The 16,151-nt window shown below is 41.9% G+C and overlaps 1 protein-coding gene and 1 long non-coding RNA gene across 11 annotated transcripts in view; one reads left to right on the top strand and one right to left on the bottom strand.

Annotated features, from left to right (window-relative positions):
• The window catches only part of ARHGAP26 (Rho GTPase activating protein 26), a 215,783-nt gene that overhangs the window by 55,544 nt on the left and 144,088 nt on the right, over positions 1–16,151 (bottom strand). For all 10 annotated transcript variants that reach the window (XM_079967947.1, XM_079967952.1, XM_079967949.1 and 7 more), the window contains one exon: positions 761–920. In XM_079967947.1, the coding sequence (XP_079824073.1) occupies positions 761–920 (160 nt within the window). The remainder of the gene's footprint in view (positions 1–760; positions 921–16,151) is intronic.
• On the top strand, positions 5,035–12,896 carry LOC307211413. The gene is made up of 4 exons (XR_013836425.1): positions 5,035–5,288; positions 9,029–9,066; positions 11,917–12,075; positions 12,606–12,896. It is a non-coding gene; the product is annotated as an uncharacterized lncRNA (long non-coding RNA).

Below are 16,151 nucleotides of genomic sequence, written 5' to 3' on the forward strand. Positions count from 1 at the left end.
CCCTACCTGGAGATGCTGGGGACATTCTGCAAATTTCCCTGCCTTTAGGCAGGTCCACAACATACAGTACATTAAAAGCACATTCAACACACACTTAATTCAGATTATTTTCCTCAAAGTATATTATAGCAGATTAAGAGTGCTAAGAATTGTAGCTATGTAAGGAGGAAACTACAGTTCCCAGATCCTCTATACTTCAAATATGCTTTCCTCTTTTCCGCTTTCTCCCTCCCTGCTTAGCTGTAAACTTCTACTCTGGTCCTGGGGGGTAAAGGAGTGCCCTGTGCAATATCAGCAGCTATTACACTTTTTATCTTAGGCTTCTGTCACCCTTTCTCTGGATGTACTGGCTCCTAGGCACACAAATCTAGCTTGAGTTAGACGTGAGTATTAGTGTAATAATGATGATTTCCAAAGGCATCACTTTCCCGCTAAAGCAAAGTGAATGTCCAGCAGCATCTGAGGTTCCACATCTTGTTCTAAAGGCTCTAAAGGAGCATTAAGGAATAGGACATTGCCTCAGTGAAAGGCTGTAAGATTCCCAAACATTTTATTACCTTTCCCTAATTCAGCTAGAACCCCTTCCCCCAAATCAGTAAAACGGTTCCATATGTGGAAAGGCTCATGGAGATGTGAATATTAAAGTTCTTGTCTCTTCCTGTAACTCTGTGGATAAGGACAGCTGGGAAATATGCATTAGATTAGAAAGCATTTGCAAACAATAAAAAAAATGGAAGATGTACAAATTCAAACAAATTACCTTGTCATGGTTTTCAATTAAAATCTCAACCACAATATTTTGGAATTTGATGTCCATAATCGCAGCAACCGTTTCTTCTTGTGGCCGCATTAACGTTGGTCCAAAAACAACCCCCAGGTTTGCGACAGTCATTAGATTCTGTTTGTGGTTCTGAGCAACGCTGTAATGAAGCAAATAACGATTATATTAAACGGGCTATAAATAGTCTAGGCTAGCCCATTTCTCTAGGGTAAGAATCCTACCAAATATTTGTGTGCTATTTGGAAACCTGCAAAGCTCAGCAGTGTGGAACAGCACTGTGCAATCTATACAGGTTTCTCAATAACCCTGCTGGTAAAAGATAAATGAGTTATTCTACCATTTTCTAGATGCTGGAAGCGGAAGTGGTGCATACACTGATCACAAAAGGTCTAGGGATGAGTAGACATCCTCAATCACTCGATATGTGTCTTTATTGTACCTGCCCTCCTCTGCATGCTTTCCAATTTAAGTGGGTGAATTGTTAGATTTTATTTCAGAATTCCTACACATAGTTCCATTTTTACCACGTAGCATTTTACACTTTCGTCTCAAATTCAACCCATAGTTAAGCTTGTGAGAATTCAGTTAGATAACATTATCATTCCCCAATTCTCACAGCCATTCACACACAAACACACACTTAAAAGAGCCAATATACAAAACCAAACCAAATGTAAGGTTGCAATCTTTCTTGGGAAAGTAGTAAGCCATTACAAATTTCAGAGGCTCAATGGTATTAATCTTTTTCAGGAAAAATATATATTGAGAACAGAATTATTTGGTATAAGCCTTTGCGTTCTAGAGGTTTACTTGTTAGATATATTGAGCAAAACAGCAAGCAAGGTGTGGCCAGAGAGTAGAATGTGCCATCGGTGACATTTCCATGCAAAATCCAAATGTGTAAGAACAGAGTGACCCATTCAGAGAAGCAGTTAGTGGTGAAAATACTTTTTCTAGCTGGGCTACACTGATCTACATTCAGAAAGGAACCCAGGATTCCAATTAAGTCCAAATTATACAGAATGAATTTGCTGGTAAATTCTAGATGGTGGTTTTACACTGGAGCAATAACAGCAGCACAGAGCATCTGCTGGTTTGCAGTGAAGATTGATGTCATACCTATATGGGAAAATGCACTGGAAAATGTTCTAGGATAAGGAGTCATATCTGTGGGCTGATAACAGTATTATTTACTGTGCCCGGACATGGTTCTTCTAGTACATGATGTTGATTTAATGCATGTCTCTGACTCACCCAGGTCAGGGGTGAGACAGACAATTTCCTTTGATCTCACCAACAAAACATATCACAGTGAGAGAGACTATAACTCAAAATGAAAGCGTTATTCGGCTATGTACCTACTGGTCTCTGCAAACTGAAACCTCCAGTGAATGACGAAATGACTCAGGTCCATTTTTTTAAAAACTGAAAGCTGTTTTAGTGATTGGGCAGGTAGTATAAAATTGTAGGTCAGAGAGGTAAAGAAGAGGTCAGTTCCAAAAGACACTCCAATCAAATTAGGTATAGAAAGAGAGGCAGATAGCAGAGACTTGCAGCGCCAGGTAATCAGAGAAAGAACAACAGGGTTATTTTGTGAGGTGCACATAGGAGGAGATTTGTTACACACAGTCTGCTAACAAGAAGGAATTTATATAAGGAAGGGACAGGCTAGCATTGTATTACAGAGAGGAGAAAATGAACAGTGGGAAATGCAGGTAAAAGCTACTTTGACCATAAGAAATCTATTCCAGACACAGATGCAACAATGGCTCAGCGCAGCTCCCAAGAGGAACAAGGAAAGACAATTCTCCACCAGCAAATATGCAGTGAACATATGACTTTAACACACTTTCCACGTGTGAATGTGCAATTTATTAGACAACAGCTTCCAGACACCTATAGCAGATCTGGATAGCATATACTGATGTTTATTATGAAGGTACTGATGAAGCTTCTCAGAACCAGACTTTTCTGCAAAATAGCTCTAGGTTCTCTCTCTCTCTCTCTCTCTCTCCCCACCCCTCCCCCCCGGCACTCCTCTGCAAAACACAGTTCCCTGCATACAGCAATCTAGAATATCAGGAGGGGATACATGTTAGGTTTCTACATGCACAGCAGTTTTTTAATGTTGCAGTGTGGTGAGTTATGCAATGCCCCTATCTGCAACTTGGAAGTGCTACAGGCACATGGGATCAAGCGATATTTTTTAAAAATATACCTTGTTCCCAGTCTTTCTTCCCCATGGTCCCACAATATGTCATCTAGACTGGGAACACCCTGTCAAGTTACACATGGACTTTGGCTTCTAAGACCAAGCTCTGATCTCTTAACTCCTTATGTCTGAGTAACAAAGTTCCAAAGACCTATCTTAACAGAGATTGCCAAAAGATTATGATGAACTACACTGTGCCCTGAATTACATTAACAGCTCTTGATCTACCAGAAAAATCACCGTCACATTTTTTATGTACTAAGCACATTGTAAAATGGAGGCTGCCAATGAACCCAGTTTTCATTGCTGCCACTCGCAGGGGCTCCAGACTTTGAGCTTTCATTTTTTTAAAAAGCCAGTCTCCAGCCCTGCTATAAAGTTATGCAGCGATTGCTAATAGAGGTGCTTGGACAGCGGGCAATAAGAATCCCTGGGCTCCTAAAGAGCTGCTGTTTCCCCTTCCCCTTTGGTGCACTTTTCCTGCTTCTGTCTTATTTTCTAATAGTCTGTGGGATCTCCATAGCTTGCCTTTCCTTTTCCCCTAGCAACCAGGAGGCATCTTTTCTGTGGTGGTATCACAACTATTTTCTGATGTTGTGTTATGCCATGGCTCCTACAGCAACCATTTTGAGACTGGCTAAAAAGGCTGGCAACCCTAGTGATGTTAAATTCTCGAGAATATTCTCAAGAATATTCTAGACTAATGAGGTGTGTACATTTAAAGCAGCTGGGTAGACGACACAGATTTAACAGTTTGTGGAGAATATTCTCCAAAGAATTTTCTAGCAGAGAATATTCTTCGGAGAATATTCTCATCTCACATCACTAGGCAACCCATTGTAAAATATTCCAGTTGTCTAGCACCTCCAACATTTTATCGAACTCATAAATCAGCAAAAGCTTTATTTTCCAGCCAGAACTCAGTTGTGGCCCCTCTCAGGTGGGTGCCATTGCCATTATAAGAGAATAAGGGAGGCATTTGTGGTGAGTTCCGGCACCTCTTTTTCTAGAAAAATAGCACTGAGTAAAAGCCAAATTCATGCAATGTCAACAATGGCCCAGTTCATAGGTAAAGCTAAAATGTGCAAAGGAGCTGGTATTCAAAAGAAATAAATTGCACCCATTTCACTCCTCCCCCGGTCTCCCTACTGCCATGCTACCATGGTTCAGCTGGCTGTTAATGTTTGAATTTGGGCTTGTAATTATCGTCAACATCATCTTCCTCAAGCAAAACCCACGTGGTAAGCAAATGGCAAACCTTGCCTATAGCTTGTGGTTTGTCTGGAGTGAGACAAAACATGAGCCCAGATTGAAACTATGCTTCAGCTATGGGTAAAAGCAGGACTGTCGGAGCATCAAAGCAGTTATATTTTTTCTGCTGAGTGGTGAGTTTAGCGTTTGTTGTCAACCAGGCCCACATGTCTATTCCATTTAGTAAAGGGTGGAATTTTGTGTTGTTTTACCTTCATATACTGATATTAGATGTAATTCTCCTCCTGGCCAAAGCTTGATTGCAGTCTGAAGACCTACATTCTTTGTACATTCTGTTTACAAATGCTGGACAAAAATGTCTGCAATTTTTTTTTTTATTCAGCCAAAGTGTTTTGATTCTCTTCTTTAGCTGTATAATTTAATTATAAAGTATACTGGCACCTGCTTTTGTTGATTGAAAAGGAAGAAAAGCCACATTGGAAACAGCTTGTCAAGCCTCACAAATTTCTAAGTCATATAATGAAAGGTAACTGAAAGCTCCTTTGCTGTTCTACAAAAACATATATTAGTTTGGCCAGCACACATCATTGAGTAGTGTTGCTTAACAAGCATTCTGTATGTACGAAAATATTTAAAATAACCAAGGAGAATATGCAGAATCTCAGAAGTTGTGAATGCAGGCTGGTGGTGTACCAGAAACATCACTCTGAAACAAGGTAGTCCATCATGCAGCCTGTGGGTTGCATGCAGCCCTCAAGGCCTTTTTGGGCGGCCCTCAGCAACAATGTCCTTATATGCCTCCACACAGCTCCCATACCCACACACCCTTGTCCCAGTTTGGCCCGGCTCTTACAAGCTCCTCAGCAGGCTGTGATCAGGGGCTCCAGTCCCATGTGACAATGCCCAGCACACATAGGCTGGGCCCAGACCAGGGCTCCTGAGTAACAGTGAGCTCCCCTCTCCTTCTTTGCCTCTGAGAGGGGGGGGGGGAGAACTGCCTTACACCACTAGTGCAGCCTGCCATGCAAGGGGCGGGGGAGAGAGAGGGAAGTGAGGGGAGACAGAAGTGAGAGGTGAGAGAAGGTGGGTGAGGTAAAAAGTAGAAGAGAAAGAGAGCATGAAATATGAATATAAAGTGAGATTAATAATAATAAAAAGGAATTGAGTGAGCCAAGAGACATGGAGGCAAAAACAAGTGAAGTGTGGGTGCTGAGGTAAAAAGCCAAGGGGAGGAATGGGCTAAAAACAGGGGACTGAGGGGAAATGGAGTTTGGCAAAGGTGTGAGGGGGGAGGCTGAGGTAGAGAAAAGTGTTTGAAAGATGCACAAGCATGTAAAAATGGGAGATGCTGAGGCAGGAGGTGCCAAGAGGTTAAAAAGAAAAAGAAAAACCCAGGTGTGAGAGGGAAGGCTAGTCAGCAAGAATGGACAAGTGGGCTAAAAAGTGTTGGTCAGCAACTGTTTTACAAATGTGCGGGAGGAGTGAGGTGATTGCTTCAAATACGCTGATCAGAGGCCTTCTTTTATCACAAATGAGTGTTGGCAATGAAAAAGGTTACTGACATCTTGAATTACTGTATAAATCCTTATAGATCTGTGGTGTTTCTTTTTCTCAATTATTTTGTGATTTATCTTTTGAAGAAATTTATACTCTACTCATTAACTGAGTATTTAATTAAATATACTGTATACATTAAATAATATTAACTATATTGCAAACACTTTAATTTACAAGATGGAAATTTAATTCAGTGTGTGGCCCACGGGTTCTGTTTCAAAGTACTCTTGCAGTCCACTTGGTCTGAGAGGTTGGACCGCCCTGCTCTAAAAGGTAAACATTTCCCATTTTCAGAAATGCCATGAAATGCAAATTTGAAAAGGGCACAAAAAGAGACTGAGATAAATATGTTTCACAGTGCATGACAAAGAAGTGGCAATATGCCCACAGACCTACAAAGGATATTGTATGTTTATAAAGTAACTGTGAAGGAAGGCTTGAGGTTTCTGTAATACGGAACAGATTGTCTCAAGCAGGGATGGGAAAGGTGTGAACCACTCAGATGTTGTGGACTCCGACTCTCATCAGCCCCAGTGAACAGGGCCAATAGTCAGGTACGATAGACTACAATTCCTAACAACACCAGGGAGTGTCACACAGGGGTGGCCTGCCCTGTTTCACAACCTGAAACAGGCAGGTGCCACATGCCCCCAAAGCCTTGATTACTGGGTGATTTGTTCTGGCAAGATCTTGAGAGATCTCATAGGAGTTCCATGAGACCTTACTGGAAGTTGCCAGTGCACAACCCCCGGTGGTGGCAGGGTGGCTCGTGGGGACACCGCCCCATAGGATTCCTCCACCCAAGGTGGCTGTCCGCCTCATGAGTGGGCCAGCTCTGGTGTCACACGTTCGCCATCTCTGGTCTCAAGGTTCTACAGGTTAGCTTCCTTGTTGTGTGACTGAGGGCCAAGCTGCATGTTTCAGTCCCAACCAAGAAAATGCAAAAAAATATTATTCTTTGGAAACTTGTAGCACAGATTCTCTACATTATATTAGCAGATCCATTTGCTAATGTGGAAACTTTCAATGTGGGAGAGAATCTGTGCCATAACTGCTCAGTGGCAGAGCCACTGAAAGGAAAAGCCTAATACAGACAGTATCTGAAGTAGTTCTTACCATTTTGTAAAGCATTTTGAGAGCACAAAACACATTAGGTAACTCCATTTGGAACCTTGCAACGTTGTCAAATCATGACACCTTCCAGAGATACCTAGAAAAACTTATATTTCACAATTCATCCACTATTAGTCTAACAACACGGGAAACCCTCTTCCAACTTCCCCTAATCTAGGAAATGGTTATCCATTGTACTATGAAGGATTTAGTCATCACTGCCAGGGGAGCGGGAGGAAATCGCATGAAACAAGCAGCAGCTCTTGTTCTCTATTTCTGTAAAGGGTCACTCTCTTCATATCAATTGCAAACAATGTGGGCTTTGAGTCATTGTAACATCCTTGGCCCAGGAAAAGGACACTTGTATAAGAGGAGCAGATGTCTTTCAGAATACACTTTCTGGGAAAACAGATGAGAACATGACATGTACAAGTAAGAGTACAAAACAAATACTAGCATCTATTCTCGCCATTTTTGCAATACAGTATTTGATGTAAGGTGTTCCATTATTCCATGGGAGAAAATAATTCAAGGGAGAAAGTTCCCAGAAAACCAAAGAGGCAATTAAGAGCGGCTACTGCAATGTGATGCAAACTTTGAAACCTAGTTATGGTATAAATGGCCACATTTAAGAAATATGTATACTAAAATATCAATAGAAGATACAGCTTTAGACATAAAACCCACCTTACATTTATATTCATTTCAGAAACCTTAATAAGGTATTTCTTTTCAAAGTTATTAACATGTAATATATTTAAACATAAATCACCATAATGGTTATTCATTATTCAGCCACATTATTACAAATAATATTAAGGTAGGTACAGAATTAAATACAAAAACAGCTGCCACAGCAGCAGACCTTTCTTTTCTTCCCTATACAGTACTGGAAAGTCATGGCAAAGTGAAAAAGATTTTGTCACGTGACAATCCTCCTCCTTGACTTCCTTTCTTGAACTACATACTGCATGCACACATGTGCCACAGGAAAAAAGCAACACCTGGACTGTATTCTCTTAGGAGGCTGCAAACAAAAATCATTTATGCTTGCTTAGTCCCACTAACTTCAACAGCCTAAGACAACTAAGTTGGAAAGTACAACCGCTTAGCTGACTGTAGACTGACCTACAACACAAGTAAAGGAGGAATCAAAATCTAGGTAGAAGACAGGAAAATGGAGGTTTTGCAACTAAGAAGATTCTCAGAAAAAATACAATGATTCAACAGACTCCACTAACTATGGGGTATGCTGTTCCTGTAGTTCCCAGTCACACCCAGCCTGCTTTTAATAAGCGCAATGACAAAAACTGGACGAGATATTCCGTCATATCTTCTGCATGACATTCTGTAAAAAGGCCAAGATAACTATCAACATTGCAACATCAGATACAGCATTCCTCAATGTCCTGGATTAATTATCTTGAAATTAATTATCATAGAATTATCTTCCACAAGTTAGGCAACCATGAGTTGGGGGGAGGGGGGAAATCTCCTTTTCGAAAAATGTAGGTGTGAATATCTCCGTTTAAAAAAATAATGCAGGTGTGACAGTGATCCAAATTTAGCAGAACTAACATTAAGTGCAATTAATTTTCAGAGGCTTGCAAACTACGACATGAAAAGTCTATATATAATTATAAACCACAGAGCCTAATAGGCTGCTGTACACTTCAGTATAACAACATAGTCTACATATCATTCTATGATTCTATTACAGTAGTATTTTCAGGTACCAAAAAGAACCCTCAGTATTCGTAGGGAATACAAATCAACCGGTACTTATTTCTTGCATTCTGGGCATCCTAGCCTCTTTTTTTTTAATTGTGTGTGTGTGTGTGTGTGTGTGTGTGTGTGAGAGAGAGAGAGAGAGAGAGAGAGAGAGAAGTGAGCATATATGGAATATGGTTTTATCATCCTCTCTGTATGTTCTAGCATCTATCCATTAGTATGTTCTAGTATCTATCCATTAGTATCCATTAGTGGAGGCAGGATTGCTAAACTGGATGGGCCATTCCTTTTTGGCCAACGAAAACAGTTTGCATAACCCAACAAGACCCTTTTTCACAAGTGCTAATAAAAATACAGTTGTTTACTGTAAATGTTGTAGTCTGAAGGCTATTTTTCACTTTATACTTTGTATTTATATACAGGCATGTGATGTTGACAGAGCAATTTACCCAACTGTCAGGTGAGCAGCTTTCAAGGGAGTTAGTGATTATAAGATCAAAGTTCTTCCATTACAGCACATATAGGCAACTGCTAGAATTGGTGCCACCTGATTCGCAGGGCACACATGCAAATATTGAATCAACTCCTTTAGAAAGAAATGGTAGCTCAAAAAATGTTTCCTAAAAGAGGGCATGTGATAAATTTTACATGGATACATATTTTCAGTTGAAGAGGGATATCAGCCTGCATTCTGTTTATGTATCTACCATTTTTATTTACCGTACTTTATTTATTAAATTTGTTTACTCCCCTTCATCCAAAGAGCACAGGGTGGTTCGCAACATAAAGATACAAAATAAAAACACAAAATACATTCTCAAACCTAACTAAATGAAGCTCATCCAACACAAAAGGAGTAGACAGTGCTCTAGTCACCCCTTGAGATTCAGCTGCTGTACTGGATGCAAGCAATTTTATCCTCAAAATGCTATGCAAACAAGGCACAGTGAGCTATCATCGGTTCTGCCACTTCCTTCTTTGCTGCCTTCACTGCTACTAGGTAGGCTCGATACCGAACCCTCACCAATGATTGATTGCATATGACCAGGGTTTACCTTTATTCAAGTTTGAGCCGTCTCCCAGCTTGTTTCCTTACCCTAAACTCTGAAGTATACCAGGCATATCCCATGTCTTTCCGTTCAAAATCAACAGAAACTCTGAATTTAAAAACACACAAGTTAAGAACAATTTAAAACAAGACATCGGAGGCAATAATAACAGCAACAAAAGCCGCTGTGCAATACCCCAACCCAAAAGTCTGTTCAGACGCCTCAGCTTTTGTAGCTGTATACGTCAGGGCCAGGTGGAAAAGGACTGCAGAACAGGGAGCAGGTCCCCCAAGATTCACAACCAATATATATAACATGCAAAAAGAAAATCACCCTTAACATTCTGTATGTAGCCACACATTTTGAGCTTTGGATACAAAGGGTACAGTGCAATAAGTATGCATTTTAGTTCATTAATGTCAATGGATGTTAGATCCGCCTTCTATTCATATGATAGTTTTCATATGAAACAATTCATATGATAGTTTTCAGGTTATCAGAGAAGCTTGTCAGGCAGGTGCTTGCAGTTTTCCTCTTCAACCCTATCAGACGTAAGATATGTCATCATATTGTTAAGTTCTATCCAATGATGTGGAGCAAACACACACACACACACACACACACACATCATGATGTTATCACAATGCACGGCATGTACCTCTATCAGTTAAGAGAATGGTATTTTCACTGGCATCCCCATACCACTTGTCATACGTAGTGCTGGCTTAAATGACAGAGTTCAGCTCATAAATATAGGCTGCATTTTCACTCTAATTGCCTTTGCTTATATCCTACTCATTTTAATGGAAACTGTGTCCATGTACCTGGATATAGGGCTCCAGTAAATGTTTGCAGAGATAACTGGTTTAGATGTCATACTTTCTTCGGATGCTGTTACTTTTCAAAAACAGGAACCAGGCTTTCACTGTGCTTCTACATTTACTCTTGTTAAGGCTTATCTTTTTTTTTCCCATACAGAGACTTAACTACATTTATTAACTTTTTGAGACTATAACACAGTTATATTGGTTTTCCTTCTGACATAAATCACTGCAAGAACAAGCTGTGCACGAAACTCTTAAAGACCATCTCATTTCCAATAGCTTCCAGGAATGATAGATTTTTTTAGTAGTGGGCTAGTAATTGCTGAAATAAGTACACTTGCTTTTAAACACACACACCAAATTTCTATACACGGTGGAAAACATTAAACGATTTTGTGTACTTCAACGAGAAAAACATATTCTTGCAAACGTAAAACATGCTCAACTAACCATCTAGTATTCAGTTAAGAAATTCCTGGACTTGAGAAGCTACAGGTGGTGATATGAACACAGGAACATAGGAAGCAGCCTTCTATCAAGTCAAACCATTGGTCCATCTAACTCATGGTTGTCTATAGTTGGTTGCATTGGCTCCCCAAGGTTTCAAGATGGGGTCTCTTCCAGACCTACCTGGAGATGCCAGGGATTGAAGCCAACATCTTCTGGATATTTTGTATGCAGAAGATACTGGCTTCAATCCCTAGCATCTTCAGGTAGGGCTGGGAGAGAGCTCTGTCTTGAAACCTTGGGAGAGCCACTGCCACTCATTATAGACAGGTTTGTGCCACAGTAGACTATACGTGCACTTGGTGCTTAGACGTGTAAATAAAATATCAAGTACATTGAAGGAGAGGAGGTAGGACAGACAAAAAAAGGACAAGGGCCAGTCCAAATCAGCATGTTATGCTTAAAAATAGCTGGCCCATTGTAATGGGTTTACACAAGTGCTAGGTTGCACAAACCAATACTTAAAAGCAAGGACAGTTCAACTACAGCTCCAATCAACATGACCAATGATCAAGAATGATGTGAGTTATTTATTATTATTAATTTACAGCATTTATATTCTACCATTTACGCAGAAAAGGCTCTCAGAGCAGCTTACAAAAATCAGCTCCAAGACAATCCATGCCCCTGGGCTCATAATCTACAAAGGCATGACACACTGCAACATTTAGAGAGCGCCACAGTATGCTACAGTTCATTTCATCATGAGGTCCTTCCTATGAACTTGGTAAGATTTCTTAAAATATGAAGTGTGGTATATAAATTTAATAAATAATTATAATAAAAAAGCATCCAACAGCAATTTAATGGAGGAATAGCAATGACAGGTGTGGACAGTGGCCTTGTTGGAGAAAGTGACCTGACAAAGGAGAATGAAGCAAAACCTAGCATTTTTCATGATTTTTTTGTTTTGTTTTATCTCACATATAGCACAGAGAGAATATGACTGGAATCCACGATCAGCCCATGCATCTACTCAGCTGACTTACAAAGTCTTAGTGGAAATCACTGAAAGAAAGTGACAAGAAATGGAAGTCCTTATAGTATATGACAGAAACCACCAAGAATGGATGGATGCCAATTACATGTGTATGTTCCTTATTTTCAATTTTTATTTTCATGTGCAATCTTTTGTTAACTTCTCATCATTTATTATATCTTTAAAAAAGAGGAAAAACGCAATAAAGCAGTTGCTGTTTTAAAAAAGATTTCATAAAGTACCTCCCCATCCCTTCCCCCAACTTTTCCTCTTCCTTGGCAGAAAGTCTTGATGTACAAACAATAGCCTTTTGAATTTTCATTAGCATTTGCCTGTTGCATAATGCTGGACAAACCAAAGAGAGTTCACTGAATGAAAATTGGTTCACAACGTATTTCCAGTGCTGTAGCTTTCTTCTTCGTTTTGTGGGGTGGGGTGCATTAGAATTAGAGAAATTGGTGTAAACTAGCTGTCCGTCCCCTGTCCCCCCTCAATTCATTTAAACACAATCTGGTAATGCTTTGAATAAAATTAAGTAACTGGCTGAAGCAGCTTCAGATCATCAGAGCGAAAGGGGGGGAAGCAGAAACGAAACAAACCCTGTCCTGTTGGTTAACTGTTTCTTCTTGCTAATTTATAGGATTAATAGACACAAAAGGAATGAGCCACAAAGCACAACATGTATCATCTCACTTGAAGGAACACACACAACTCTCTTTCTGTGAACTGTCCTGCAAGGATCCTTTTACTTTGTCCATGCTAAAAAGAATGTGTTGCAGAAAACTCTTCCAGCAGAGATTTTTGACCCTCAGGCATACCTTGAAGATTTATTTTTTTTATGTCAATGGGCCTATGCAGTTGTTCAACGTTTTCCAGTCATTTTATTGATAGTTTTGTATAGCTTTTAATGGATTTTATGTTGCTGTACCCTTCCCTGGTTAGAAGGTGGTATATAAAACTTCTATAAACAGACATAAAAAACTTAGCCAACACCCTCTGTTTGGAGAAATAGAGAGATAAAGGTCCTGAAGCCTCTGCACCAACCCTCAACACACTGAAAACAGTGTTATCCATATTAAAGAATACAAAACAAATTAGCTCATATAATCCAAATTATTCCCATAAAGAAAGGTTACCAAGCTTTGGCAGCACATAAACAGCGTTTCCGTGCACTGCTCTGGTTCGCCAGAAGTGGCTTAGTCATGCTGGCCACATGACCCAGAAGCTGTACGCTGGCTCCCTCGGCCAGTAAAGTGAGATTAGAGCCGCAACCCCAGAGTCGTCCGTGACTGAACTTAAAGGTCAGGGGTCCCTTTACCTTTTTAAACACATATGAAAACCAGATAAATGGTTCTGAGTAACACACACATTGGCAGCCAATCACATTCCACAACTCACCCTATAGGCTACAATAGAATGCTACTTTCAAGCCTAATTTTGAGGGAGGGAAACCCTGTGGGTACCAGGGAAGTCCTTTACACCGTTGACAACCCCTGCCAAACCCAAGGTAAAAATTGTGCGGCACATCTGAGCTTTTCACACGGGATAAATTTAGTTGCTCAAACAAGCTACTACTTGAAGGGCGGAATCAATTAAACAAGACCTAGTAAGCTTTACAAATCACAAATCATTTGAGGCATCAAAGATTCCCATAAAAATATGATTACCAGCTTTAATAGAAAAACATTATGCAAAGGCATAAAGTCAAAACAGAGTACTCATCACACTCTATTTAAGTCATATTGTAAGAATTACCAGGCCAATAGGGCACGATTAAAAGAAAAGAAAAGAAAAGCAGCAATCTATAAGAATCTTCTCAACAGTCAATCATTCTTGCCACTCACCATCTGGCCTGGGGTGGGGCCTGAAGCCTCACAGGGACTGCTGCGCTCTGCTGCCCAGGAGGACTCTCCTGTATGTGAGTGTCTGAGGGCCCTGCTCCTTCCTGCCACTCACCATCTGGCCTGGGGCGGGGCCTGACGGGCCTCACTAGGACAGTTGCTGTTACTGCTGGAGGGGTGCAGAGTGCTTTTAAAATGTTTTAAGAATTTTATTTTGAATTTTTTGTATGTGGGGGGGGGTGTGGGGTGGATGTTTATTGGGCCTGGGGATTTGTTTGATTTTATGTTTTTGTAATTTTTGTAATTTTTATTGTTTTTTGTTTGTATTGTTTTATTTGTGTTGTTGTTTTTTGTTGTTGTTTTCTAAAGGGGTTATTTTGTTCTTAATGGGAGGGGTCAGGGCTGCCGGGGAAATGGCCCCAGCCCACAAAATGGCTGGGATATGTTTCACGGGGGGGAATGTACTGGGACAACCGATCTCAGTGATCACGGGTAGGAGGAGGAGTTACGCTAAGACCAGACCATGTCATTACAGAGGAGGCAGGTTTAGTCGTTGTCTGAGGACTATCCCTGCCTCCGGGTCTGGCCCTGACCAGATGAATACTAGAATCAGCAAGGGATACCCACATGACCTGAAGGTGCTGCTGTGCAATGCCAGGTCAATGATTCATAAGACCACTGCCATCCATGACTTGATCATGGATGGAGGACTTGACCTGGCATGTGTAACAGAGACTTGGTTGGATGAAGCAGATGGGCCTGTCCTTGCTGCTGCTTGTCCACCAGGTTTCTCTTACGCACAGCAACCCAGGTCATGTGGGCGGGGAGGGGGGGTTGCAGTGATTTTTAGGAAGTCATTAGTTTGCACCAGGCGTCCTATTGGGAAGACCCAGTTTTCTGAGTGCATGTTCTGGAAGTTGGGCAATAGGGGCAGTACAGGATTCCTTTTGGTGTACCGACCTCCCCGCTGCACCAAGGATTCCCTGCCCGAGCTGCTTCAGGTCGTGGCGGATGTTCTCCTGGAGACACCTAGCTTGGTCGTCCTAGGGGATTTTAACATCCATGCCGACACGACCTTACAAGGGGCCGCTCGGGACTTCGTGGAAAGCATGGCCTCCATGGGGCTGTCCCTGAATAAGTCTGGCCCAACCCATAGCCGCGGACATGCCTTGGACCTGGTGTTTACCTCTACGGATGTTGGTGATCTGACACTAAGTAAAAGTGAAACGAAAGAAGTGCCATGGTCAGACCACTTCCTGGTGCAACTGGACTTCTCTGCGACCCATCTCCTCTGCAGGGAGGTGGGACCGATTCGGATGGTCCGCCCCCGCCACTTAATGGATCCAAATGGTTTCCAGAGAGTGGTAGGGGATGCTTTATCCCATGTTGATGGCCTTTCAGCCGATTCCCTGGTGGCCCGCTGGAATGTGGAGTTAACCAGGGCTATTGACTGTTTGGCTCCGAAGCGCCCTCTCCGATTGCATGGAGCCCGGAGAGCCCCGTGGTTTTCCACGGATCTGAGGGCAATGAAACAATCGTTGAGACGGCTAGAGCGCCGGTGGCGGATAACCCATTCTGAATCTGACCGGACACAGGTTAGAGCTCAACGTCGAGCCTACCAAGTGGCGATAGCGACGGCGAAGAAGACTTTCTTCACCGCCTCTATTGCATCTGCAGAAAACAGCAGCAGGAGACTCTTTCAGGTGGTCCACAATTTAGCGGAACCACCTGTAACATCGGGGCCCAGTACGGGCCACATGTTCTCCTGCAATGATTTTGCAAATTTTTTTGCAGATAAAATCGCTCAGATTCGGGAAGAAGTAGACTCCACCGTGGGAGCAGGGCCAGGGCGGGAGAGTGCTAGAGTCCTGTCTGGTCAAGTTGTGTGGGATCAATTCCAATCTGTTACCTCCGAGGATGTGGACAGGCTGCTTGGACGAGTGAAGCCAACCACCTGTCTCCTGGATCCTTGCCCATCCTGGCTTATAAAAGCTAGCCGGGAAGGACTGGGCGATGGGCTTCGTGGGGTGGTGAATGCTTCCCTCTGTGAGGGAGCCTTCCCAGACCCGCTGAAAGAGGCGGTTATTAAACCGCTTCTTAAAAAACCATCTCTAGATGCGGCCACGATGGCCAATTATCGCCCAGTCTCAAACCTTCCATTCTTGGGCAAGGTGATTGAGCGAGTGGTTGCTGAACAACTCCAGGCACGCCTGGAAGAAGCGGACCATTTGGATCCCTTCCAGTCGGGATTCAGGCCTCATCATGGGACTGAAACTGCCTTGGTCGCACTGGTTGATGATCTCCGGCGGGCTAGGGACAAAGGTGAGAGCTGTTTCCTAGTTCTG

This window comes from Podarcis cretensis (assembly GCF_951804945.1).
Source record: "Podarcis cretensis genome assembly, chromosome: 2".
In the NCBI taxonomy this organism is placed as follows: domain Eukaryota; kingdom Metazoa; phylum Chordata; class Lepidosauria; order Squamata; family Lacertidae; genus Podarcis; species Podarcis cretensis.